Here is a 25,730-nt window from a genome sequence, read left to right on the forward strand (position 1 = left end):
TAGGGTGGCGGTGTTGACCTTGGGTAGGGTGCTCTTTCCAAGAGCCGGTGCAGACTCGATGGGCTGAATGGCCTCCTTCTGCACTGTAAATTCGATGATAATCTATGAACAGCTCCTCAAACACAGGCACAAACATACCCCCCACCTTTTCTCAAACTTCCCTGCTGAGCCCCTTAACTCATACTTTATCTTCTCTAACCACAGGAAGTCACCCAACCATGCTGCTACCCCCGGTGGCGATGCAGACCGCCACGCCAGCAAAATTTGTCGCCGTGCAATCAGGGAGGCGAAGGCCAAGACATCGGCCTTCCTCCTCTCCATGAGCTCCAGCTTCTCTGAAACCCCAAATATCGCCACCAAAGGGTCCGGGTCCACTCCTTCCTCCACTATCCTGGCTACGACAGCGAACATTCCCGCCCAGAATCTTCCCAATTTTTCGCAACCCCAAAACATGTGCGCATTATTCGCTGGCCCCTGCCCACACCTCTCACACGCATCTGCTACCCCCTAAAAGAGCCCACTCATTCTCGCCCGAGTCATATGCACCCTGTGCACCACCTTAAACTGTATCAGGCTCATCTTGCACAAGAGGTCCAGTTTACCCTTTGCAGTGCCTCACTCCATACTCCCCAATTGATCTATTCCCAACTCCGCTTCCCATTTCTCCTTGATGTTCACCACCCGCTCACCTCCCTGCTCCAGCCACTTATATATATCCCCAATTCTTCCCTCCCCTTCCACATCCAGAAGCAGCAGTCGCTCCAGCAGGGTGTATCCCGTCAATCTAGGGAACCCCTTCCAGACCTTTCGTGCAAAGTCTCAAACCTGAACTCACTACCCCTCCGCAGCTCTACCCTCTCCCTTAGCTCCTCCAGACTGGCGAACACTTCCTCCAAATACAAATCCCTCACCTTGACCAGCCCCACTTCCTTCCACCTCCTGTATACACTATCTATCCCCCCCCGGTTCAAACCCATGATTCTCACACAGCGGAGTTAGCACCGACATCCCTTCCACCCTAAAATGCCTCCTCAACTGATTCCATATTTTCACCGTGGACTGCACCACCGGGTTCCCTGAATACCTATTCAGAGCCATTGACAATGCTGCCATCACCATAGCCCTCAAACTAGACCCCTTACAAGATTCCTCCTCCATCCTAACCCACTCTACCCCTTCTCCTTCCCACCACCATCGCACCTTGTCCACATTCGCCGCCCAATTATAATGAAGCAAGTTTGGCAACGCCAACCCCCCCCTGCTGCCTCTGTAGCAGGGTTCTCCCCACCCTCAGCACCTTCCCCGCCCATACAAAGTCAGAGATGATTGTGTCCACGTTCCGAAAAAAGGTCTTTGGTATAAAGATCGGGAGAGCCTGAAAGATAAACAAGAACCTCAGCAGAATATTCATTTTCACCACTTGGACCCTCCCCGCCAATGTTAAGTGCAGTGTATCCCACCTCTTAAGATCCTTCCTGGCCTCCTCCACCGGGCTTCGTTAAGTTCCACTTATGGAGCCCCGTCCATTCCCTCGCTACCTGAATCTCCAAGTATCTAAACCTATCCGTTGCTACTGTAAATGGCATCTCCCCTAAATTAGCCCGCTGTGCCAGCTCATTCACCGGGAATACCTCGCTTTTCCCTACATTCAGCTTGCATCCCGAGAACCCTCCAAACCTCCCAACAGGCTTATAATCCTTCCCATACTCTCCAACGGATCCGAAACATACAGCAAGAGGGTCATTGGCATAGAGCGACACCCGATGCTCCCTCTGTCCCTTCATTAACCCCTGCCACTCTGCCGACCCGGAGAGCCATCGGCAATGGCTCTATGGCCAGCGCAAACAGCAGCGGCGACAGCAGGCACCCCTGCCTCGCACCCCTGTGTAAGTCAAAGCTTCGTGAGCTCATATCATTCGTCCTCAGCCTCGCTCTTGGCACCACATACAGCAACTGCACCCATGCCACAAATCTCGGCCCAAACCCAAACCTTCGCACAAGTACTGCCACTCCACCCGATCAAATGCTTTCTCCGCATCCATGGACACCACCACCTCCATTACCAGAGCTCTCGACGGATTAATCACCACATTCAACAGCTGTCTTATATTACTCGCGAGCTGCCTGCCCTTCACAAAGCTGGTTTGATCTTCTGCAACCACCCCTGGGACACAATCCTCCATTCTCCCTGCCAACAACTTAGCCAATACTTTCACATCTGTGTTCAATAGTGATATGGGTCTATACGACCCACATTCCACCCGATCATTCCCTTTCTTTGGGATTAGTGTGATTACTGCCTGCTTCATCGTCTCCGGCAACTCCCCCTTCTCCAGTGCTTCATTAAACACCCCCAACAGGTATGGTGCCAGGTCCGCCGCAAATTCCTTATAAAATTCTGCCGGGTACCCATCCGGCCCAGGGGCCTTCCCCGACTTACCCCCCTGATACTATCCAGCATCTCCCTCAGCCTCAGGGGCTCCTCCAACGCTTGCCTCTTTGCTTCCTCCACCTGGGGAAATTCCAACTCGTCCAGAAACCACCCCATGTCCCACTCCTGGGTCTGCCTCATAAAGTCCCTGGTAATACTCTCTAAATGCCTCATTTATCTTCCTTGGCTCTGACATCACATCCCCAGTCCGGATGGTGCGCCAGCATGCGGCTTGTCTTCTCCCCATACTCGCATTGCAGCCCTCTTGCCCTACGCAGTTGCTCTACCGCCTGCAAAATTGCCCCTGCAACTTTTTTCTCCTCGCCAATCCTTCCACGGTGGGCACCCTCGAATATTCCCTGTCCACCTCCACTATCTCGCTCACTAGACGGTCATGTTCCACCCTCCGTTCCGTATTCGCACGAAAGGTAAATGAGATAATTTCTCCCCGGACCACTGCCTTCAGTGCTTCCCAAAAAATGCCCACCGACACCTCCCCATTCTGACTGAACTCCACATAATCCCTAATCGCCAACCGCACCTTATCACAAAAACCTCCACCTGTCACAACCCCGAGGCAAGCATCCACCACGGCCTCTGCTCTCGTCCCGTTCTGAACAGAATATCCAGCCAGTGGGGTGCATGGTCCGAGATAGCTATCCCCGCATACTCTGCCCCCTCCACCCCAACCAAAATCTCCCGACTCACTACAAAGTAATCAATCCTCGAATACACCTTATAGACGTGTGAAAAGAAGGAATACTCCCTTTCCCCTGGGTTCTGAAAGCGTCATGGATCCACCATTCCCATCCTCTCCATAAACCCCCCCAGCTCCCTTGCCATTCGTACTCTGCCCAGCGACCTGGGGCTCGATCTATCCACCCTCGGCTCCAGGACAGTTAAAATCTCCTCCCATGATCAACTGGTACGTGGCCAAATCCAGGATTGCTGCCAGCAAACCCCTCATGAAACCTTCATCCGAATTTGGGACATACACATTTACCAACACTACCGGTGCCCCTTCCAATACCCCACTCACAATCACAGATCTCCCACCTGGATCCCGCACCTCCTTCGCACTCACAAATCCCATTTTTTTGCTCATTAAAATCGGCACATCCCTCGATTTCAAATCAAACCCCGAGGGAAAAAGCTGCCCGACCCACCCCTTCCTTAACCTAACCTGGTCCTTCACACGGAAGTGTGTCTCCTGCAAAAAGACAACCCCCGCTTTCAAGCTCCTGAGGTGCGTGAACACCTGCAACGTTTTAACCGTTCCATTCAGTCCCCGGGCGCTCCACGTTACCAACCTTACCGGAGGCTTGCGCCTCCAAACCCCTCTACCATCCGTCATCTTCCCCACTTCACCCTCTGGAACCTCAACTGACCCAAAAACTGCCTCATTCCCCCCACCCCAGCCGGGGGTTGCAACTCATTCAATTTGCTGTAAAAGTCCTTAAACACCTCATTCACCTCCACAGGGTCCAGGACCGTATTCCACCTCGACTCTTTACTCTCCCTGGCCGCCTCCCTTTTCCTGAGCTGGTGCGCTAACATTCTGCTTGCCTTTTCCCCATACTCATAAATCGCCCCCCTTGCCTTCCTCAGATATTCCACCGCTTTCCCTGTAGTCAACAGTCCAAACTGCCTGGAATCTCCGCCGCTCCCTCAGTAGCCCCGCGTCCGGGGCCTCTCAGTATCCTCTGTCCATCAGGAGTATCTCCTCAACTAACCTATCCCTCTCAGCCCGTTCCGCCTTGTGGGCCCGTATGGAGATTAATTCCCATCTGACCACTGCCTTCAACGCTTTCCAAACCGTTGCTGCAGAGACCTCCCCAGTATCATTTGTTTCCAGGTAGTTCTGGATGGACTTGTTCATCCGCCCACAGATCGCTCCGTCCGCTAACAACGCCACATCCAGCCTCCACAGCAGGCGTTGTCCTCTCTCCAAACTAACCCGTAGATCCACCCAATGTGGGGCAGAATCCGACACTACGATCACCAAGTACTCAGTACCCACCACCCCCGGTATTAGAACCCTGCTCAGAACAAAAAAGTCAATCCGGTCCCTCACTGCCTTCAGGGAGGTCGACGATTCTCAGATTCTGCCTCCTGGACCTGTTTTCCAGGTCCTCCAGCTTCTCCTGCATTCTTTTCTGGCGGTCATTCATCATCTTCACCTTGGTCTCCAGCACGGTTAGGTATTCCTTGTGCTCGGAAACCTTTTTCTCCATCTCCTGGATCACACATCCGTGGGTTTCTTGATTCTGCACCACCTGATCAATCGAAGCCTTGATCGGGTTCAGCATGTCCTTCTTAAGTTTGGCGAAGCAATCTTCAAAAAACTTCACCAGCTGCTCCGTCGACCACTGTGCCGTCTCCCCCCTCTTTGGACCGTGGGAGGAAACCGGAGCACCCAGAGGAAACCCACGTAAACATGAGGAGAAAGTACAAACTCTACGCAGTCACCAACGGTCAGAATCGAACCTTGGTCCCTGGCACTGAGGCAGCAGTGCTAACCACTGTGCCAACGTGCTAAGGTTACTGAGCAATAACCTACTTACTGACACTCAGCCTGTCCATCACCTACAATGCACGTCAGGAATATGATGGCAGCATGTACCATCTACAAGATGCACGGCAGGAACTCACCAAGTCTCCTTTGAGAACACCTTCCAAACCAGCAACACCTACCACCTCGAAGGATAAGAGCAAGCGATGCATGGGAACACCATCACTTGGAAGTTCCCCTCCCAAGCCACTGATCATCCTGGCGTGGAAATACATCACCGTTCCTTCATTGTCGCTGGATCTGAATCGTGGAACTCTCTCTCCAACAGTACTGTGCGGACACCTGCATACAGGGAATTTCAAGGCGGCAATAGACAGTGGCCTAGGAGGCAGCAATACCCATATCCCATGAATGAATAACAAAAATTTCCATTTAGATTACATTGCCAAATGCAATTCTTATGTTTGAAATATGCTATCACACAGTTTCATTCATTCGCTTCAACTCTACCTGCATTTATTTTCTGCTCCCTCCAGAATTCATCGCACCTCTAGTTCACTACCGAGGTACTAAAGGTTTCTTTACAGGACCAGTTAAATTAATGTCCTGCTAACTTCGTCAGATGGGCACAAAGTTCCATGGCACTATTCGAAGCAGCAGGGAGAACCAGCAGGGGCAGCACGGTAGCATAGTGGTTAGCACAGTTGTTTCACAGCTCCAGGGTCTCAGGTACGATCCCCGGCTAGGGTCACTGTCTGTGCAGAGTCTGCACGTTCTCCCCGCGTGTGCGTGGGTTTCCTCCGGGTGCTCCAGTCCCACAGTTCAAAGATGTGCGAGTTAGGTGGATTGGCCATGCTAAGTTGTCCAGAGTGTCCAAAAAGGTTAATTGGGGTTACTGGGTTAAGAGGATGGGTGGAGGCCTAGCATCCCTTAAAGTATAAAAATAGAATGGCTGTCATGTTTACCTTTATAATAGTGACTGAAATTTCAATGGTTGCGCAAATCTCAAGACATCCTGACAATTTGATGATACATGATATAAATGGAAACTCCCTTTCTTAGCTTCTAGTTTATATTCACAAGCCTCTCTCCATCTCTATATATCTCAAACTTTGGCTAAGAATGTCTTGTGCAGCACTGTTGAAATCCACATGACCTCCATTGTCGTGCTATATTCATCATCTAACCGAAAGAACTATCACACATCAATAACTCAGCTTGAGTATTGTTGAAAAGAGAGACATGCTGTTGAAATTTTCTGTCTTGCACTCATCAGGACAGATGCACGAATACGAAGGGAACAACAATTTACAGTGCATGCAAAGAGGATGCTGGTTAGTTAGCAAATGGACACGATAAGTAGACATTGCCATGGAGAATGTACTAGGGAAAAGTTGTCCCTGATTTTTGCTTAATTGAAAAAGACAATGCCTGGACATACTCGGTTTGCAGAGGACATGGCCCTGCGTATGAATGTGTAACTTTCAGCAAACATTAAGTGAGCCTCATTGTAAGCTTGACCGATTATCTTACATGGTTTGTTATTTTATTTTTTAGCACATTCTGGATTGTTCAGTGAATGCTGTCTGATTGAAGAAGCACATCCAACACTTGATGCTCTGCTCGGAATTTTGCAAGCAAAGGCTGGTTGAGTACGGTTAGCACTCCACCGATTATAAATAGTCAAACAGTCCACCAGTCATTGGCACGTCTGGCTTACATACCTGGCATCACCCGGACTCTGGAACTCATACACCACATTACTCATTTGGGTGGTAGGCAGAACGTCCTCTTGGCTTGACGCAGCATCCTGTTCGATTCGCCTCATTGGCAATCTCGTAAATCAGGTAATTAGCTCACCGTGCAAGCTTGATGCCAAAATAGGTCTCATCAAAGCTTTCAGGCGTGATAATGGTGACCCCATCAAATCTTGCTGACCGTATATCGAGCAAACTCATGAATGAGCCTGAGAGCACCTCTTTTGGTTCTGAAAATTGCCCAGTCTACCTCAAATTACCATGCGAGGGTACAGGGTCTCAAAAATGTAAACAGATGAAGCCAGCCATTTCATGCTGTTATTATGCAGTAGCAACACGAGCAGTATTCTCCGCCATCATTGAAATTTAGTACGTTTACATCTGTCTTGGTGAATGCAAGAAGAAAAGATTTCACGTTTTCTTTTGGCAATACTCAAGCTCTGTATACCCAAGGAACTGTATTACACAGCTCTTCCTCGCCTGGTTGATGCTCGGTTACTACAAAACTAAAAAAAATATTTTTTATAAAGAGCTATCACACTGAGGATTCAGGCTAATCCACGTTGAATAATCTGCTCTTAAAAACTCTGCTCACAAAAGGTTAAAAAATGCCCCCACAGCAGCTGAGGCAATTCACAATAGTCTTAAAAAATAGTAAATTCACCTAATTTTCAATATTATTTAAAAAAAATAAAATTCAAGTACCCAATTCAATTTTTCCAATTAAGGGGCAATTTAGTGTGGCCAATCCACCTACCCTGCACATCTTTGGGTTGTGGGGGTGAAACCCACACAAACAGGGAGAATGTGCAAACTCCACATGGACAGTGACTCAGACCATAGGACCATGAGACATAGGAGCAGAATTAGGCCACTCGGCCCATCGAGTCTGCTCCGCCATTCAATCATGGCTGATATTTTCTCATCCCCATTCTCCTGCCTTCTCCCCATCACCTCTGATCCCCTTATTAATCAAGAACCTATCTATATCGGTCTTAAAGACACTCAGCGATTTGGCCTCCACAGCCTTCTACGGTAAGGAGTTCCACAGATTCACCACCCTCTGGCTGAAAAAAATTCCTCCTCATCTCAGTTTTGAAGGATCGGCCCTTTAGTCTGAGATGGGTGTCCTCTGGTTCTAGTTTTTCTTACAAGTGGAAACATCCTCTCCACGTCCACTCTAACCAGGCCTCGCAGAACCTTGTATGTTTCAATAAGATCCCCTCTCATCCTTCTAAACTCCAACAAGTACAGACCCACAGTCCTCAACCGTTTCTCATACAACAAGCTCTTCATTCCAGGGATCATTCTTGAGAACATCCTTTGGACCCTTTCCAAGGCCAGCACATCCTTCCTTAGATACGGGGCCCAAAACTGCTCGCAATACACCAAATAGGGTCTGACCAGAGCCTTATACAGCCTCAGAAGTACATCCCTGGTCCTGTATTCTAGCCCTATTGACAAGAATGCTAACATTGCATTTGCCTTCCTAACTGCTGACTGAACCTGCACATTAACCTTAAGAGAATCTTGAAGAAGGACTCCCAAGTCCCTTTGTGCTTCTGATTTCCTAAGCATTTCCCCATTTAGAAAATAGCCTATGCCTAAATTCCTCCTTCCAAAGTGCATAACCTCGCACTTTTCCACATTGTATTTCATTTGCCACTTCATTGCCCACTCTCCTAGCTTGTCCAAATCCTTCTGCAGCCCCCTTGCTTCCTCAATACTACCTGCCCCTCTACAGATCTTTGTATCATCTGCAAACTTAGCAACAGGGCCTTCAGTTCCTTCTTCCAGATCATTAATGTACATTGTGAAAAGTTGTGGTCCCAGCACAGACCCCTGAGGCACACCACTAGTCACCGACTGCCATCCTGATAAAGACCCCTTTATCCCCACTCTCTGCCTTCTGCCAGTCAGCCAATCCTCGATCCATGCCAGGATCTTACCCTTAACACCATGGGCTCTTAACTTATTTAACAGTCTCCTATGCAGCACCTAGTCAAAGGCCTTCTGGAAATCTTTTGTCCAACTTCCTTGTTACCTCCTCAAAGAACTCCGACAGATTTGTCAGACATGACCTCCCTTTGACAAAGCCGTGCTGACTCAGTCCTATTTTATCATGCACTTCAAAGTACTTTGCAATCTCATATTTAATAACAGACTCTAAAATCTTACCAATGACCAAAGTCAGGCTAACCGGCCTATAATTTCCGGTCTTCTGCCTCCCTCCCTTCTTAAACAGTGTGTTACATTCTCCACTTTCCAGTCTTCTGGGACCCTTCCTGCCTCCAGTGATTCCTGAAAGATCATTACCAATGCCTCCACAATTTCCTCAGCTATCTCTTTTAGGACCCTGGGGACTAGTCCATCCGGTCTCACTGGTGTCTTCCACCGTGAAGATTGATGCAAAGTAACCCAGAGCCGGAATTGAATCTGGGACCTCGGTACCAGTGCTAACCACTGCAGCACCGTGCTTCCTTCATTTTCAATATTAACGGATCCTTGTTAAAATTCCAGGATCCAGATCCTCAACTTAACCAAATATTAATCAGTTCCATACCCTGCGTACCACCTTTCGTTGAAATAGTTTATTAAATATATTGTTCAAGACAAAGAGAGGGGAAGAGAAGAGGGGGGAAGAGAAGAGGGGGGAAGAGAAGAGGGGGGAAGAGAAGAGGGGGGAAGAGAAGAGGGGGGAAGAGAAGAGGGGGGAAGAGAAGAGGGGGGAAGAGAAGAGGGGGGGGAAGAGAAGAGGGGGGGGAAGAGAAGAGGGGGGGGAAGAGAAGAGGGGGGGGGAAGAGAAGAGGGGGGGGGAAGAGAAGAGGGGGGGAAGAGAAGAGGGGGGGAAGAGAAGAGGGGGGGGAAGAGAAGAGGGGGGGGAAGAGAAGAGGGGGGGGAAGAGAAGAGGGGGGAAGAGAAGAGGGGGGGAAGAGAAGAGGGGGGGAAGAGAAGGGGGGGGAAGAGAAGAGGGGAAGAGAAGAGGGGAAGAGAAGAGGGGAAGAGAAGAGGGGAAGAGAAGAGGGGAAGAGAAGAGGGGAAGAGAAGGGGGGGGGAAGAGAGAGGGGTAGAGGGAGGGGGGAGGAGAGGGGGGGAGGGGAGGGGGGGAGAGAGGGGGGGGGGAGAGAGGGGAGGGGGGGGAAAAAAAGAGGAGAAAGAGAGCGAGATATTTGTATGCTAATATTTTGTAACATTCTATAAATTGCATATTTTAATCCTAAACTGGATTTCAACTGCAGTGAGCTGGCTAATAATTTTATTTTGAAGAACACAAGTGCAACTTAAATTGGCAAAATATTGAGAGAAATGCTCACGGTATTCTAATTACAAAAGGAATGATGTTTAATATGTAATTTTACCTTTTACATCTGGGTCATCTATATGCGGCTCTAAGTTTTCCAGCATTTCTTCCAATTCTTTTCGAGTAGCTGTGCTAAAGCTTGGACAGTCTGATAGCACTTCTTCCCGTGTTGAATCTTTACTTTTCTGCTTATCTGAACATTGTGGCTGCTCTAATTCCAAATCAAGATCGATAGTCAGGATCGGAGTCCTCCAATAATGGAATGAGTTGTACATGTCCTCCAAAATGGCAGTCTTTTCTGAACTGGACCCAGATTTTTGTGAAGATGAGATTGAATTTGTATGGTCTGAATTTGGCAACTGACTTTCACTGAGAATTCCTCTTGCTTCAGATGATCCAGATTTAGTACATACATAAGAATCAGAGTGTGACTGTAGTGATATTGCCTGGGCATGAATGGCATCACTTCTACATTCACCGTCACCGTTTAGTTCAGCTGCATTTATGGATTCCACAGTACAACAGCTAAAGTTTGAAGTTTGTTCTGTTTCAACAAGATCGACAGCTTCATCTGTAACTTCTGCTGCACATTTTGCACTATGAAAGATAACAGACAATTTATTTAATCAATAAGAATCAAACTGTCAGGAAATGTTGTTTCACAGCTTATGCTATTTTAATTAAAAATCCTGAACATGGTCAACTATAGAATCTTTAGCTTTATGGCCTGTTTGAAAGCATTAAATTAACCCAAAGCTTATCTCTGGAATATTGGACCTACAGATGAACAAATGAAACGTCCCATAAAGTTGGCTGCTGAGAGATTGATCTTACTAACAAGACAAAATTTGAAATAAAACGTCTTTCTCCCAGTCCTGGAATTTAAGCATGCAATTTGAAATGAAGCCAGTAAAGAAGTGCACACCATTTTTCTTGTAGAATGTGTAATGCAGACATAAACTAGCCACAAATTGACATCCTTTTTAAAAAAAAACGGTGGTGCCACGTTTCCTTTCAGTTAGGTCTCTAAAGTATTATTATTCTTGATTCAGAAGTCAAATTTCTAAAGGTAATCCAGGAAATTTTACCCATTTGTTTTTCTTTCTAAATCACAGTACTACCTAGTTGTGAATGCACAGTAAGGAACTACGGGTTTGGTGGCCCTGCACATTGACTGGCTTAATTGTGATATACTCCGTTTGTGCAATGCATTTTGGCCACAATGTTGTATTGTTTGAAAAGGGTGGGGTCATCAGTACAGGCTCCAAATTAACACTGCACTACTTTGTATTAGAACCATTCCAACTATCCACAAGCGAAGGGTGCGATCAAGTGGGCTTTGCTGGGATGAAAGCTTTGGAAAATAGCAGGGTGAGCAGGAAGGCCATATTCGCAGAGCACCAAACTTCAAGTTTGGTTCTCAGCTTCATGAAGGTTGCAGCTTCAGTAGTGTTATGGGCCAGGGTTTAAAGAACCCCAAAGTGTATCATGGAGTTCACCTGACCCACAACTTTTAATAGATTGTGGTATGGGGCGCACATGGCTTACTCTACAGATATGGTACAGCAGAAAATGGACCAGTGGTTTTTAAAACAAAACAATGTTTATTCTATGAACTAAAGTTAACCTTTCTAAAACAAAGTGAACATCTTTGCAACCTTTAAATCAAATACACCCCCAAAGAATACAACACTAAATAACCTGTATGCTGTCCTTTTACCATCCAAAAGACTTAACAAACCTTCAAACAGGAGCACATTAGATTTATATTCAATACTGAGACCTTTTTTACTTCTTCTGAATTCACCAAATGATCCATAGTCTTTGGATGGCATAGATCAACAGCAGTGCAGCTCAGACACACCCAAGCTCTTCTCAAACTGAAACTAAAAAAAAGCAGAAGTAGAGCTCAGCTCCACCCACACTGACGTCACTCCAGTAACATGAGCAGCTCTATTTCTTAAAGGTACATTTCTTAAACACCCATTTCTTAAAGGGTACTCTCACATGACAGTAGATAACCACATCCGTGGCTCACCCCAAAAGCTATTTTGGCCAGCCTTTCATCCTCCAGCCTTTTGGCTCATCTAAAACTCATGTCCATTTCTTTTCCTGCACTCATCAAGTACCCATTTTGTCACTGGCTCCCAGTTGTCAAATTTAAAATTCCCACCCTCAAGTTCATTCATGGTCTTGCTGCCCGGATATCTTCCACCGCTCCCCACCCCCCCCGCCCCCGCCGCCAATCTCAACGTCTGTGCAATCTCCCTTACTTTCTTCCCACGATTAGCAACCATGGAGGTTGAACACTATGAAACTTCTTTTCCAAGTTCCCCTTCGAGACCCTTTTCAAACTCCTCCTTCAACCAATCTTTTGGTCACCCTTCTGAAGAACTCCTTTAGATAATCACCCATTTTTTGAACATTGTATCTTTCTATTGGCCTTAACATACAAATGGTTAAGTTCATTAAATATACTGTTGGGAGAAGCTGTAATATAGACAAGACATTAGAACTTTAAGCACCTTCTGCTCAGATGTATGAAAAAAACCTTCAAGTTCATGTTCAAAAATACAAATTGTTCAAGAATTACTACGAAAATAGATTTTCTGGTTCTACCCTCTGTATGGCACCTTGCTGTGCAATGATTTACACATTACCGACTGTATTTCAAAAGTAATCCAATAATCCAAGACATCACGAAAACTTATGAATCAAAGCTATTTATTAATACACAGTGGCCTTATCCAAGGGTATTCCTTGACCACAATCCATAACCACAATTGTGCACTGCAGTTCTTTAATAAGAACATTCAATCTGCTACTTCAACAAGATTGCCCAGATTTGTTTTAGGAATTAGTGTAATAATAATAGTAATCTTTATTGTCACAAGTAAACTTACATTAACACTGCAATGAAGTCACTGTGAAAAACCCCTAGTCGCCAGATTCCGACGCCTGTTCGGGTACACGGAGGGAGAATTCAGAATGTCCAAATTACCTAATGGCACGTCTTTCGGGACTTGATGAAGCATGTTTTAATACCTGGGCATAGTGTAAATGCTGATTAACATGCTTATGCTGTTCGATATTCATAGAAGGGAACTTAGTAAGATTACTTAGAAGGCCTATGGTGTGCTCGCGTTCATTAAAAGAGGGATTGAATTTAAGAGCCATGAGGTGATGATGCAGCTGTACAAAACTTTGGTAAGGCCACATTTGGAGTAGTGTGTACAGTTTTGGTCGCCTCATTTTAGGAAGGATGTGGAAGCTTTGGAAAAGGTGCAAAGGAGATTTACCAGGATGTTACCTGGAATGGAGAGTAGGTCTTACGAGGAAAGGTTGAGGGTGCTAGGCCTTTTCTCATTAGAACGGAGAAGGATGAGGGGCGACTTGATGGAGGTTTATAAGATAATCAGGGGAATAGATAGAGTAGACAGTCAGAGACTTTTTCCCCGGGTGGAACAAGCCATTACAAGGGGACATAAATTTAAGGTGAAAGGTGGAAGATATAGGAGGGATATCAGAGGTAGGTTCTTTACCCAGAGAGTAGTGGGGGCATGGAATGCACTGCCTGTGGAAGTAGTTGAGTCGGAAACATTAGGGACCTTCAAGCAGCTATTGGATAGGTACATGGATTACGGTAAAATGATATTGTGTAGATTTATTTGTTCTCAAGGGCAGCACGGTAGCATTGTGGATAGCACAATTGCTTCACAGCTCCAGGGTCCCAGGTTCGATTCCGGCTTGGGTCACTGTCTGTGCGGAGTCTGCACGTCCTCCCCGTGTCTGCGTGGGTTTCCTCCGGGTTCTCCGGTTTCCTCCCACAGTCCAAAGATGTGCGGGTTAGGTGAATTGGCCAATGATAAATTGCCCTTAATGTCCAAATTGCCCTTGGTGTTGGGTGGAGGTGTTGAGTTTGGGTATGGTGCTCTTTCCAAGAGCCGGTGTAGACTCAAAGGGCCGAATGTGGCCTCCTTCTGCACTGTAAATTCAATGATAATCTATGATTAATCTAGGACAAAGGTTCGGCACAACATCGTGGGCCGAAGGGCCTGTTCTGTGCTGTATTTTCTATGTTCTATGTTAGCAAAACCATTTGTAATAATAAAATAATCTGCATTTCAAGGATTCTATGACATATGAAGGTTCTATTATAAAAGCTACCAGTACTGCAAAGTCAGTTAATTGAATATAGGAGAATCCTGTGGACATTGGGATATACACAAACACAGAAACTGTAGCTGTAATTATTAAAATACTGTTTCGATAATGAAACTCAACAACAGCACAGGACATATTCAATGTTTATACTATCTTTGGCAATAATACGGTTAAAACAGAATACTAGGAACAATGGGGGCTTTTCTATAGGCATCTAACTTATTCTATAGAAGTGCTTAATACAAACATTTGATTTTCAAAATGAAGAGTATTTCATTGTGCAGCATGGGTATTACATAGAATCATAGAATTTACAGTGCAGAAGGAGGCCATTCGGCCCATCGAGTCTGCACCGGCCCTTGGAAAGGGTACCCTACCCAAGCCCACACATCCATCCTATCCCCTCAACCCAATAACCCCATCCAACCTTTTTGGACACTAAGGGCAATTTATCATGGCCAATCCACCTAACCTGCACATCTTTGGACTGTGGGAGGAAACCCACGCAGACACGGGGAGAACGTGCAGACTCCGCACAGACAGTGACCCAAGCTGGGAATCGAACCTGGGACCCAACTGTGCTAACCACTGTGCTACCGTGCTGCCCTATTACCACAAGGAAATACCCAATACTTGGGTATAATACTAATAATACAATGCTAATTACATGATTCCCATCAACAAGGCCATTCTCCCGTATGTTCAAGGATTATTTTATCAATAGTGCATTAGTTTATGAAGAATGCTTTCCATATTTGTGCATGGCTACAGTTCAAATACAAAAGGCTTAAAACTAATCTCAGTCACGAAGGGAAAAAAATGTTACAGAAGGGCACCAAACAGAATAATGGTGAGGAACAGACTTCACATACTCCAATCAAATTATTTCCCTGGAGAAATAAAATAGAGGAGTATAATAGCCTAGTAGTCAGGAGCGATACATACATCGCAGGTTCAATTCCCATACCAGTTGAGGTTATTCATGAAGGCCCCCGCCTTCTCAACCTTCCCATATCAGCCTCCCTGAACAGGCGCCGGAATGTGGCGACTAGGGGCTTTTCACAGTAACTTCATTTTGTGACAATAAGCGATTTTCATTTCATTTCATTTTCACCTTGCCCCTCGCCCAAGGTGTGGTGACTCTCAGGTTAAATCACCATCAGTCAGCTCTCTCAAAGTGGGAGAGCAGCCAATGGGCCCATGGTGACTTTCAGTAGTCAGGTTACTGGACTAAAGTGGGCGGCACGTGGCGCAGTGGATAGCACTGTGACTACGGTGCTGAGGACCCCGGTTCGAATTCCGGTCCTGGGTCACTGCCCGGGTGGAGTTTGCACATTCTCCCCGTGTCTGCGTGGGTTTCACCCCCACAACTCAAAAGATGTGCAGGTTAGGTGGATTGGCCACGCTAAATTGCCCTTAATTGGAAAAAAAAATAATTGGGTACCCCAAATTTATTTTTTAAAAAGGTTACTGGACTAAAACCCTCAGAGGGCGCAAGCTGAAATCACACCACTGCAGTTTTGGGAATTTCAATTGACGCAAGTTGCTCATCCTTGAAGCAAGAAAACCTGCTGTCCTTACCTGCTCTGGCCTAAATATAGTGGGTCCCACACCAAATTATTGCCTCTTAAATGGCAGAACAAGCCACTCATTGGTACAGGAAAACTAGGGATGGATAATGAAGGCAATCATCCTGAGAATTAATAAAATGGCATGCTGCAGGTACTTCAAAAATTAAGTCTAAAGATACAATCAAAATCATTGATTACAGTGCACCTGCTATTGTTTTCTGTCCCTTTGCTCTCCGATACATTCTTGGATGAAAGCAAATCCTCCTCTTTGAAGTAATGGCCAGCACCAGAGGAGCCAGCAAAGGTCGAGATAAAAGGCCCTAATGACTGAAAGGCAGCTTGGCGAACCTGCAAATCAGAGTATTTCAGTGTTAAAATGCTATCCCACTTAATAATAGCTTTCCGCCACCATATGCATCTGCAGTATTTTTTCCAATTGCAAAGTAAACTACCCCAGGTTACGAAGAATAAAAGCAAAATGTTAGAAATACTCAGCGGGTCAGGCATCCTTTGTGGTGACAGAAACAGAGTTACTGTTTCAGGTCAGTAACCCGTTGTCAGAATTGGAAACGGTTAAGAGATACAACAGCTTTCAGCAAAGTACAGAAGCTGTGATTGGGAAAGAGGCTGTAATTTTAACAAATTAAATTGGTATATTTATTCGATGAAAGAATTGCAATCATCATTTTCTGTCTCAACTGACTGTACACACATCATGAACAAGCTTAAAAAAACAACATTTTGCCCCAAAATCTTCAGCATGACCCATCATTTGCATTTATGGCACCATACACTACTATCGCTACATATTTTGTGGAGAAAAAAAAATCTTAATTTCTTCTCTTCCTTTTGTCAAATAAGTTAGATGTTTTTGGCCTGTGATTGAGATTCTCCCCAAATCACAATTCCATCGGACTATTGGCATCTTCTTGCACAATCCCACTCTTAATCAGTGGGAAACATCACAGGAAATGAACTGGATTACTCCCATTTCCTACAACAATCGCACAGGCTAAGGACAATGCCAAGCAAATTTGCTCAGTTTATGTTTAGGTACAACACAGGAGTTAGAAATCAGGGCAATTGAGCAGGACAGGGCGAAGTACCTCAAAAAGCAGAGGGCGGAACAGTCCACAATAAACCCAGAAAAGAAGTTGAACCCCATGATAAAGCAAGAAATGCTCGTTAGCAAGGAATACGACCACGATGGGAAATATTTGGATGGAGGTTGGAGAGTAGGGTATTCTATGGCAGCTATCAACATGTTTGAAATTTTTGCCCTTAACAAAAGAGAAATATCTATTAGGGAGAAAAACAAATTATTTTGGTGACAGTTAGGTCACACATGGCCCGACAGACATCAAAAAATTACCACATTGAGTAGGATAGCAGCCATGGATGGGAGCTCATGAACCACATGCATGGTCAGTTCAGAAAATTACAGTACAAACATGCTCGTTTCATCACCAAAGTTTAAGAACAGAAAAGACATTGCACCTCACCCATCGTGACGGGTCGCTGATCAGATTAATGAAGAGTGAAGAAAGTTTTGCTCTCCGAACTTCCTGAGAGGTTGCACAAGAAATGCCCATAAAGCATTCGGCACATGCTTTCCGTACTCCCCATACATTGTCAGAGCAGAGCTGGAAGAACCTGGGTAACTACACAGAAAAATTCAAGGGAATGGGATTTTCAGTTATGGCTGACACTTTATTTCAGGTGGGAGATTTTATTTTTGAAAACGACTGTCGGCACATTTAAAGATTATCATTACAAGTATTAGACTATAGTTACATGAAAGCATCCATTTTAAACTTCAGTTTTTGGGATTTTGCAACAAACGTTCAGAAGCAGCATATATCAATTCAAAATAAATTTAACCTATTTTTCATTCTTTCATGGAGCCGATAAAATTTCACGTATTTGCTCTACATTTGCAGAGAGAAAATTGCCCCATGGCACTTCATGAAATGTATATCAGAACAAAAGGAGAGATGTTCAAAATAGTCCCTATATTGAACACTGATTTCAATGCAAAGTGCCTGAGGTGATTGGTTTCCCAAAAAACTGAGCTTATTTGAGACGTGCATGGAAAATAGTTCAAATTCAACATTTTATCACATTTCAATTGTGGTCAGTTCAAAATTTAATATTTTAAGACCCATTTCCCCAAGAGCTGGAAGAAACTGGTGAAAAGCAAAACATCAATTCCATTGACACTTGAGCAAGTAAATGCATTGCCTTGTATGTTACTGAGCTTTATACATTAAAGTGATTCATGACTCAAACCCTGCTGTGTCCTGACTCGTCTGATCCCAGTAACTGCATTGGCTGGAGCGTTACAATTGATCTCTGCACCCCTATACTTAAGTCAGAAGGATCCCTGTAACTGTCCCCACAAAGTGAATGCTTTGGGCAAGGGTCAGATTTAGCTCCCCCACCCCATCACCATGCATGGTCAAATACCCTGCTGACACTCACTGTCAAGGTTCATACATTAATAATGGTTCATTGTGAATTACCCGAAAGCTGCCGGCACCTGTCGAACCTTACCTCAGGATAAGCCTTCTAGGGAAACAGAGGAAAAGAAGGAAATAGGAGACAAATAATAGGAAAAACCACTAAGACCTATTCAGTTCTATTTTTAAAAATTATATAGCTTTAATCGCCAACTAACAAAGGAATCCTCAAGAATTACAAAAGGGATAAATGTCAACAGACCAATACGAATTGAATCATGTGCTCGTCATGAGTGTGACGTGAGGTTATGATGTGGTTTCACAAAATTATTTCAACACCAAGTTGTTAGAAAATGAAGTGTTGAAGTGAATGTGATTATATTCCAATTCCGGAAAACAAAATAATTATTAAATGCACATCTATATGCTATCAACCAAATTCTGATCTAATTATTCATGAGGAAAGATCAACTGTTTTACGGTACTGGACAAGCCTAGCAAGACTATTAATCAAGTTACTTACTCAGAACAATATCATGCTCACAATAATAAATGATTAATTAAAACTTTTAATTTGAATTATATTTTCTCTTTGCAGTCCTTTATAGCCAAGGACAACAATATTTAGTAGAGTGCTGATTACTATTTTATGCATACCTACCAACAACCCTTCAGTGGCCTCACGACCTACGACACTGGATATATCTCCAATATTGGCAGCACACACCTGAAACAAGAAATTAATGTTTCTTACAAATTAAGAGGAACCAAAAAACAGGATGACGTGAGAAATCACCCAGTGGTAATTATGCAAACTAACCTTGCGAACGTGGAACATGCGGCAATCACAGCACATCTCACAGAACCGGTGCAGTATATATTTTTCTGTGATAGCCTTTCCCACCATGGGAGCCATTTTACACATTATCTATAATCAAAACAAAAACAAATAAGTATAAAACATTTTAATCAAATACTGCAGCAGGTTTTTCTTAATTTCTGTGAAGCAGAATTGGTGTTCCTTTTGGGGACATGTGCAATTCCTGTAAAAACACCTTCAATCTCCATAACCCATTTAGGAATATACAACATAAAAACCTATGAGCACTTCTTCGCTACAAACCTTTACCACGTGACCTCTAACGTCTCATTAGCTAGCTTGAAGGAAAACTAGTGAACATGATTATTTTAATATAGTACTTATGCCGTCCTCTTCATTCTTAAAATTACATGTATCCTCCACACAACTACTCACCTACTGGAAAGCTACCATTCAGTTTTTCCTTTGAAGGGATCAATGCTGAAATAACCACCTTGCCTGTTGCAAATACTTGATGCTTGCTGCATAGTAAAGAACTCTGTCCTTGCTTGACAAAGGCAAAATCACACCTTTATCACCCAGTTCCTCTGTTCTATTTGTGCTTTTCTACAATTATGGTCGCACAAATGAGTAACACAGTATACAAATTTCAGTGCCAGTGCGATATCAGGTAAGTAGACCATATATTCCAATGACTGGCAAATTGTGTCAGACAGCACATCCTTTTGGCCAATTGCAGTAAGCGGAGTACTGATTGTGCTATCAATCCATGCTTGCAAAGCTCAGAACATTACAGTATAGAAGGCCATCGAGTCTGCACCAGCCCCCGGAAAAAGCACCCCACTTAAGTTCACACCGCCACCTGTAAACCAGTAACCCCACCTAACCTTTTGGACACCCAAGGGGCAATTTAGCATGGCCAATCCATCTAACCTGCACATCTTTGGATTGCGGGAGAAAACCGGAGCACCCAGAGGAAACCCACGCAGACACGGGGAGAAAGTGCAAACTCTACACAGTCAGCCGAGGCGGGAATTGAACAGAGATCCCTGGAGCTGTGAGGCAGCAGTGCTAACCACTGTGCCATCCATTATGTCTAAAATTAGATGTAATCCTTCAATTGGACTACAATTGCTGCCCCAAGTGTGGTACGAATTACACTAACGACCAATTTATTATCGGGTTCATAATAACTTGTACTAGTAAGTTCAGCAGAAGAGAACAACGATGACTACACTAACTGTTCCAGAAACAGGAAATTGGAATGGAATTAATATTTAGTAGAATACAAACAACAGTGAAACTATTGATGAGATGAAGGAGGGAAGTATAATTCTTAAATGTTAATATTAAAAAACTGAAGTATACAACCAATCTAAGATTATAAATACCTGTAAATAGGAGTTATGGGTAAGAAAGGGTTCAACATATCACAGGAGAAGCAGAAAAGCTCTTTTTAATCAATCATTCATTAGAAGGGGGACCTTGGAAGCCTTATTTAAAATAAGTATCTGCTTGAAAAAGATCAGCTGCAAAGTTAGGAAATGTGAATCAAGTAAAAGAGTTGGCCATTAGTGGCTATAAGGAATAAGCATAAAGCAGTGTTGAATTATGTTTAAGAAGAAATGCAAATTGTCATGTAGGAAGGATGAGAACAAGATACAAAAAGGGAGTACTGGAATAGATACTTTAGAAATCTATTAAGATCGGATAACGGGGCGGCACGGTGGCACAGTGGGTTAGCCCTGGTGCCTCACGGCGCCAAGGTGCCAGGTTCGATCCTGACTCTGGGTCACTGTCCATGTGGAGTTTGCACATTCTCCCCATGTTTGCGTGGGTTTCACCCCCACAACCCAAAGATGTGCAGGCTAGGTGGATTGGCCATGCTAAATTGCCCCTTAATTTGAAAAAATGAATTGGGTACTCTAAATTTATTTTTAAAAATAGATAACCAAGCTGTACTGTTAACACATCGGAGTTCTCCGGAGACAAAAAACACGTGTTTTCAGTGCGTACTTACTTGTTGTTGGCTTCATAAATGGGTTCCTTCTGATAATGTCGTGGACCCTATTAATTTGATTAATACATTTTAAACGTGTCTTAAACACCTTTTCTTAAATGGACATAATTCCATGATGTGTAATTTCCTTCACTCCCCAAATTATCTAATAAGTGATGAACATGAAATTTCAGTTGCTAATCTTTTAGCTGAAACACAGTGGGCCCATATCCTCTTGAATGTTACGAATCTTCCCACTTGTAATTATACAGCTAAAGGAAAATCCCCAAAAAATATGCGTTTCACTTACTGCTACAGCTTCAGTTTTCAGATCATCATTGCTTTCAGGAGCAGTTAGATCCAGTAGAACAGGACATACTTTTGTCTCCACATCATATCTTTCTATTATCTCTTGCTCTAACACCACCAGCAATGCTGCCTGGCTCGTCTTCCTCACCTACAAGTAGTAATTGGAGGTGCGAAGTCTGTAACTAACCAACTAAAGAGAAAGAGCTAAAAATATAGACTACGCGCAACACAAACTTATTTTATCAATTGATCGATTTAACACAAGTGAAAAAACTTGAAACTGAATGAAGCCTTTTAAAAACTGCATTTCTATTTTTCAGTCTTTAATTATAACAGTGGACTTGAGGGATTTCATAGCATCTTAACACAATTATTATAATTGGTGTAAATTCAAATCTAACTATTCCTTCATCAAGGTAAGAACCACTTACCCGAATAATGTTGAATAGCAATAGTTAACTCGCGGTACATTTCTATACAAGATTGATTTGGAGATTCAGTTCAGAGGGAATCTAAGTCAGGCATTGTCAAATTCGGGGGTGCGACCCGCGGGTGGGTCACGGGCGGATGTCGGGAGGGCCGCGGAGCCGTCAGTCCTGTTAACAACGCCGGCTGCAAGCAGCCTCCAAAATGGACGCGAACATGGAAAAAAAAATGGGGCCGCACTGCGTATGCGTGCCAGATCAATGGTACGCATGCGCAAAACTATGCACATGCGCGCTGATTATCGAGTACGCATGCGCAGTGCGCCCGCTTTATTATTATTTTTTTTAAAGCGGTCGCAGCTTTTTGTTCTACAAGTTCGGGCAGGTTTTATTCATTACATTTTTTTTTAACAAGTTCGCCCGGCGCGGGCGGCGAAGGTCGCCCGGCGCGGGCGGCGAAGGTCGCCCGGCGCGGGCGGCGAAGGTCGCCCGGCGCGGGCGGCGAAGGTCGCCCGGCGCGGGCGGCGAAGGTCGCCCGGCGCGGGCGGCGAAGGTCGCCCGGCGCGGGCGGCGAAGGTCGCCCGGTGAAGGTCGCCCGGCGCGGGCGGCGACGGTCGCCCGGCGCGGGCGGCGACGGTCGCCCGGCGAAGATCGCCCGGCGCGGGCGGCGACGGTCGCCCGGCGCGGGCGGCGACGGTCGCCCGGCGCGGGCGGCGAAGGTCGCCCGGCGCGGGTGGCGAAGGTCGCCCGGCGAAGGTCGCCCGGCGCGGGCGGCGAAGGTCGCCCGGCGCGGGCGGCGAAGGTCGCCCGGCGCGGGCGGCGAAGGTCGCCCGGCGCGGGCGGCGAAGGTCGCCCGGCGCGGGCGGCGAAGGTCGCCCGGCGCGGGCGGCGAAGGTCGCCCGGCGCGGGCGGCGAAGGTCGCCCGGCGCGGGCGGCGAAGGTCGCCCGGCGCGGGCGGCGAAGGTCGCCCGGCGCGGGCGGCGAAGGTCGCCCGGCGCGGGCGGCGAAGGTCGCCCGGCGCGGGTCGCGAAGGTCGGCCGGCATGGGTCGCGAAGGTCGCCCGGCGCGGGTGGCGAAGGTCGGCCGGCATGGGTCGCGAAGGTCGGCCGGTTGGTAAAAATGGGTCCCCGGAAAAAAAGTTTGAAGAACACTGATCTAAGTGCTTAAACCATTTTTCTTGGATTACTTTGGTTACTGAATTTTTGTGTTCCCTTTTCCAGTAGATTTTTTTCCTATTGTAAGATACAGCTGAAATGTAGTTTTTCTTATTTCCTACTCCAGGGTCAAAGCTGAAAGCGTGTGCTATCATTAAATAGTCTAAACTAAAACCAATCGAAAGGAAAACCTCCTATAGAAAGAAAAAAAAGACACCGTACCTGGTTGTTGGTGTCTGCAAGGCATCGAACCATAAAGGGCAACAAGTATTTGGAGAAAGCATAAGGAATAGAAGGCCTATTCTCTTGGCAGAATATGGCAATATGAGGCACCTGTTCCATCAACTCGGCACGGACTGTTGGCTCTGTAAAGAAAATTACCTATTTTACATAACTACCAATAAACAGAAAAAAAACTATTGAAACCTATTTTGCCATGGGTAGCGGATTAGAAGGTGGTTATTTTCAGTAGTCATCTAATTAATAAGACTGGAAGTGTATTGTGGATTTTCAAAAATTCATTTGTGGGATGTGGGCACTACTGGTTGTGCCAGCATTAGCTGCCCATCCCTAATTACCCTTGAACTGAGTGGCTTGCTAGGTCATTTCTGAGGGCAATGCTATGGGTCTGGAGCCACATGCAGGCCAGACCAAGGAAGGATGGCAGACTTACTTAAAGGACATCTGTGACCAAGATGGTTTTTTACAACAATACAACAATGAAGCCTACTTGTGACAATAGTTTTCATTTGATTCATTTCATAAAGATTATGCTACATTGACACTATAGTACTCTAAAATGAAGGATTAACTGGTCATGTAGACGGAATAAATCTAGAAGAGTTATGTAACTAGTACCTCCACAATACACTTCCAGTCTTACTGATTAGATTTCTGTAGTACAGGGGAATCGCATTACGAGTTGCACTACTGAAATGAGATTTGTTTATTTAATAGGCTGAATGTATTAATTACTGATTAACATAAATCAGGAGGCTCTTGGAGCTCCAGCTCTTCATACGTCTAAACCGTTCAAGCTATTTTCGGAAGAGAAGTCCTCCTGCTTATTATACGTTCTTTAAAAGTAACTAGTTCCTGGTTTCACATTTACTTAGTGGCATGTTTGGTGTTTTTTTTTAAATTACACATAATGACTAGTGTATGGGCACTGTAATTAAATCATCTGAGCTCCAGTCCCTTGGGCAGAAACAAATCGGCATACCTAGCAACAATCACAAATGCATACAACACCTTCTGTTACTTGACTATCCAAATTCAGTTCAACTCTTCAAACATGTTTGTACAAAATAGTGTGGAACAGCAACTGTTGTGCACTTGTTATTTGTAATCTGGAAAGAATCCCATTATAACAATTGACTGAATCAGCCACCAGTAATTAAGTGCTTAACTTGAAGCAGTGGTAAGCACGTAATACAATCCCCAAAACAAACTAGAGTTGATAAAAAGCACTTAATGATTTGTTGCTGATTACTAATTTACAATATTCTACCACACTTCAGATAGAATAGGCCCACACTGTAATCAATAGTGGAAAAGGCAAACACCTTCACTTCCAAATAACATTTAGCACCAATCATCACTGCCTCAGGTCACCCAAGATATTAGGTGATTTGGACATTTTGAATTCTCCCTCAGTGTACCCGAACAGGCGCCGGAATGTGGAGACTAGGGGCTTTTCATAGTAACTTTATTGCAGTGTTAATGTAAGCCTACTTGTGACAATAAAGATTATTATTAATGTAGAATAGCAACGACATTATAGCCAGAATGCCTCGTGCAGTTGCCAATTCTATGACTGCAAATACACACCGATGTCTAAAACGAGTAATTAAAGCAGCTACTAAATGAACTGAAATATTTTGAAGTCTTGGACTCCAAGGAGACACTGTTCACCAACTGTGAGACTAAAATGCTTCACAGGATCTTTAAGAATATTAGTGCAAAAGTCACTTTCCTTGCTTCTTCCCTGGGCATCATGAATGATTGTTCGACCATCTTTTATGGATTTGGCTATAGCAAAGTCAATAGTTGACTATTCTGCATTTCTACTCAAGGATAAACATCCTGCAGATTCATAATAAGAGAAAATTGCAATCTTTTGCTCCTTTACTGCTCAAATATTGACGTATTTCTCCCAGAGACAGGCCTAGCTCTTACGCTGTAAAACTACAAGGACGCTCCTTTGGTCAAATGTGCAGTCAAATCAGAACAAACAGGCGGGGGGGTAGGGAAGAGAGAGAGAGAGAGAGAAGGAGGGAGAAGAGAGAGATAGGAAGGGTTCAGTATCCACATATACTGGAAATTCAAACAGCAGGACAGGAATGAGTTGTTAGAAATATAATAATTAACATGAACTATGCCTAGGAGCTACATGCAACAAGCAAGTCAGAAGATATAGTCAGGATTAACTCCCTTCATTCCTGTATTTTCAAACATTTTATACATTTCAGACAATTCATATAGGTTAAATACAAAACATATTTGTTACCTGGATCTTCTGCTAGTTTACTGATTCTCTCCAGCACTGCGAGGCAGTCTTTTTCATCATCGCTGACTGCCCGCAGCGTATCGAGCAAACCTCGTGCTACCATTTGTCTGTGAAAGAAAGAAAAGAATCAAAAGCCAAATGTTTTAACATTTGATCTAACTGTTGAGAAGAACGTATTTCAACCACTGCATGTTCTGCTCCTCCCCAGGGGATTATAATAAGTTGTGATTTGCCAAAACCTCAGTGACGGAAAAAGACACATTGGCCAAGTTGTAGAAAATTGCATAAACTTTTGATAAGAGATGCGGTGGCACTCCTC

General features: G+C 44.8%; 1 protein-coding gene across 5 annotated transcripts in view; it reads right to left on the reverse strand.

The window, feature by feature from the left end:
- LOC140385814 (serine/threonine-protein phosphatase 4 regulatory subunit 1-like) overlaps positions 1 to 25,730 on the reverse strand; it is a 114,678-nt gene that overhangs the window by 66,055 nt on the left and 22,893 nt on the right. For 3 of the 5 annotated variants that reach the window (XM_072468365.1, XM_072468367.1, XM_072468370.1), the window contains 9 exons: positions 25,412 to 25,518; positions 23,125 to 23,267; positions 21,325 to 21,471; positions 19,016 to 19,123; positions 18,857 to 18,922; positions 18,290 to 18,304; positions 17,239 to 17,397; positions 15,942 to 16,084; positions 10,060 to 10,598 (listed from right to left, as the gene is read on the reverse strand). In XM_072468365.1, coding sequence (XP_072324466.1) covers positions 10,060 to 10,598; positions 15,942 to 16,084; positions 17,239 to 17,397; positions 18,290 to 18,304; positions 18,857 to 18,922; positions 19,016 to 19,123; positions 21,325 to 21,471; positions 23,125 to 23,267; positions 25,412 to 25,518 — 1,427 coding nt within the window. The remainder of the gene's footprint in view (positions 1 to 10,059; positions 10,599 to 15,941; positions 16,085 to 17,238; positions 17,398 to 18,289; positions 18,305 to 18,856; positions 18,923 to 19,015; positions 19,124 to 21,324; positions 21,472 to 23,124; positions 23,268 to 25,411; positions 25,519 to 25,730) is intronic. The other 2 variants (XM_072468369.1, XM_072468366.1) reach the window with 2 other exon arrangements.

This window comes from Scyliorhinus torazame, chromosome 11 (assembly GCF_047496885.1).
Source record: "Scyliorhinus torazame isolate Kashiwa2021f chromosome 11, sScyTor2.1, whole genome shotgun sequence".
Classification (NCBI taxonomy): Eukaryota; Metazoa; Chordata; class Chondrichthyes; order Carcharhiniformes; family Scyliorhinidae; genus Scyliorhinus; species Scyliorhinus torazame.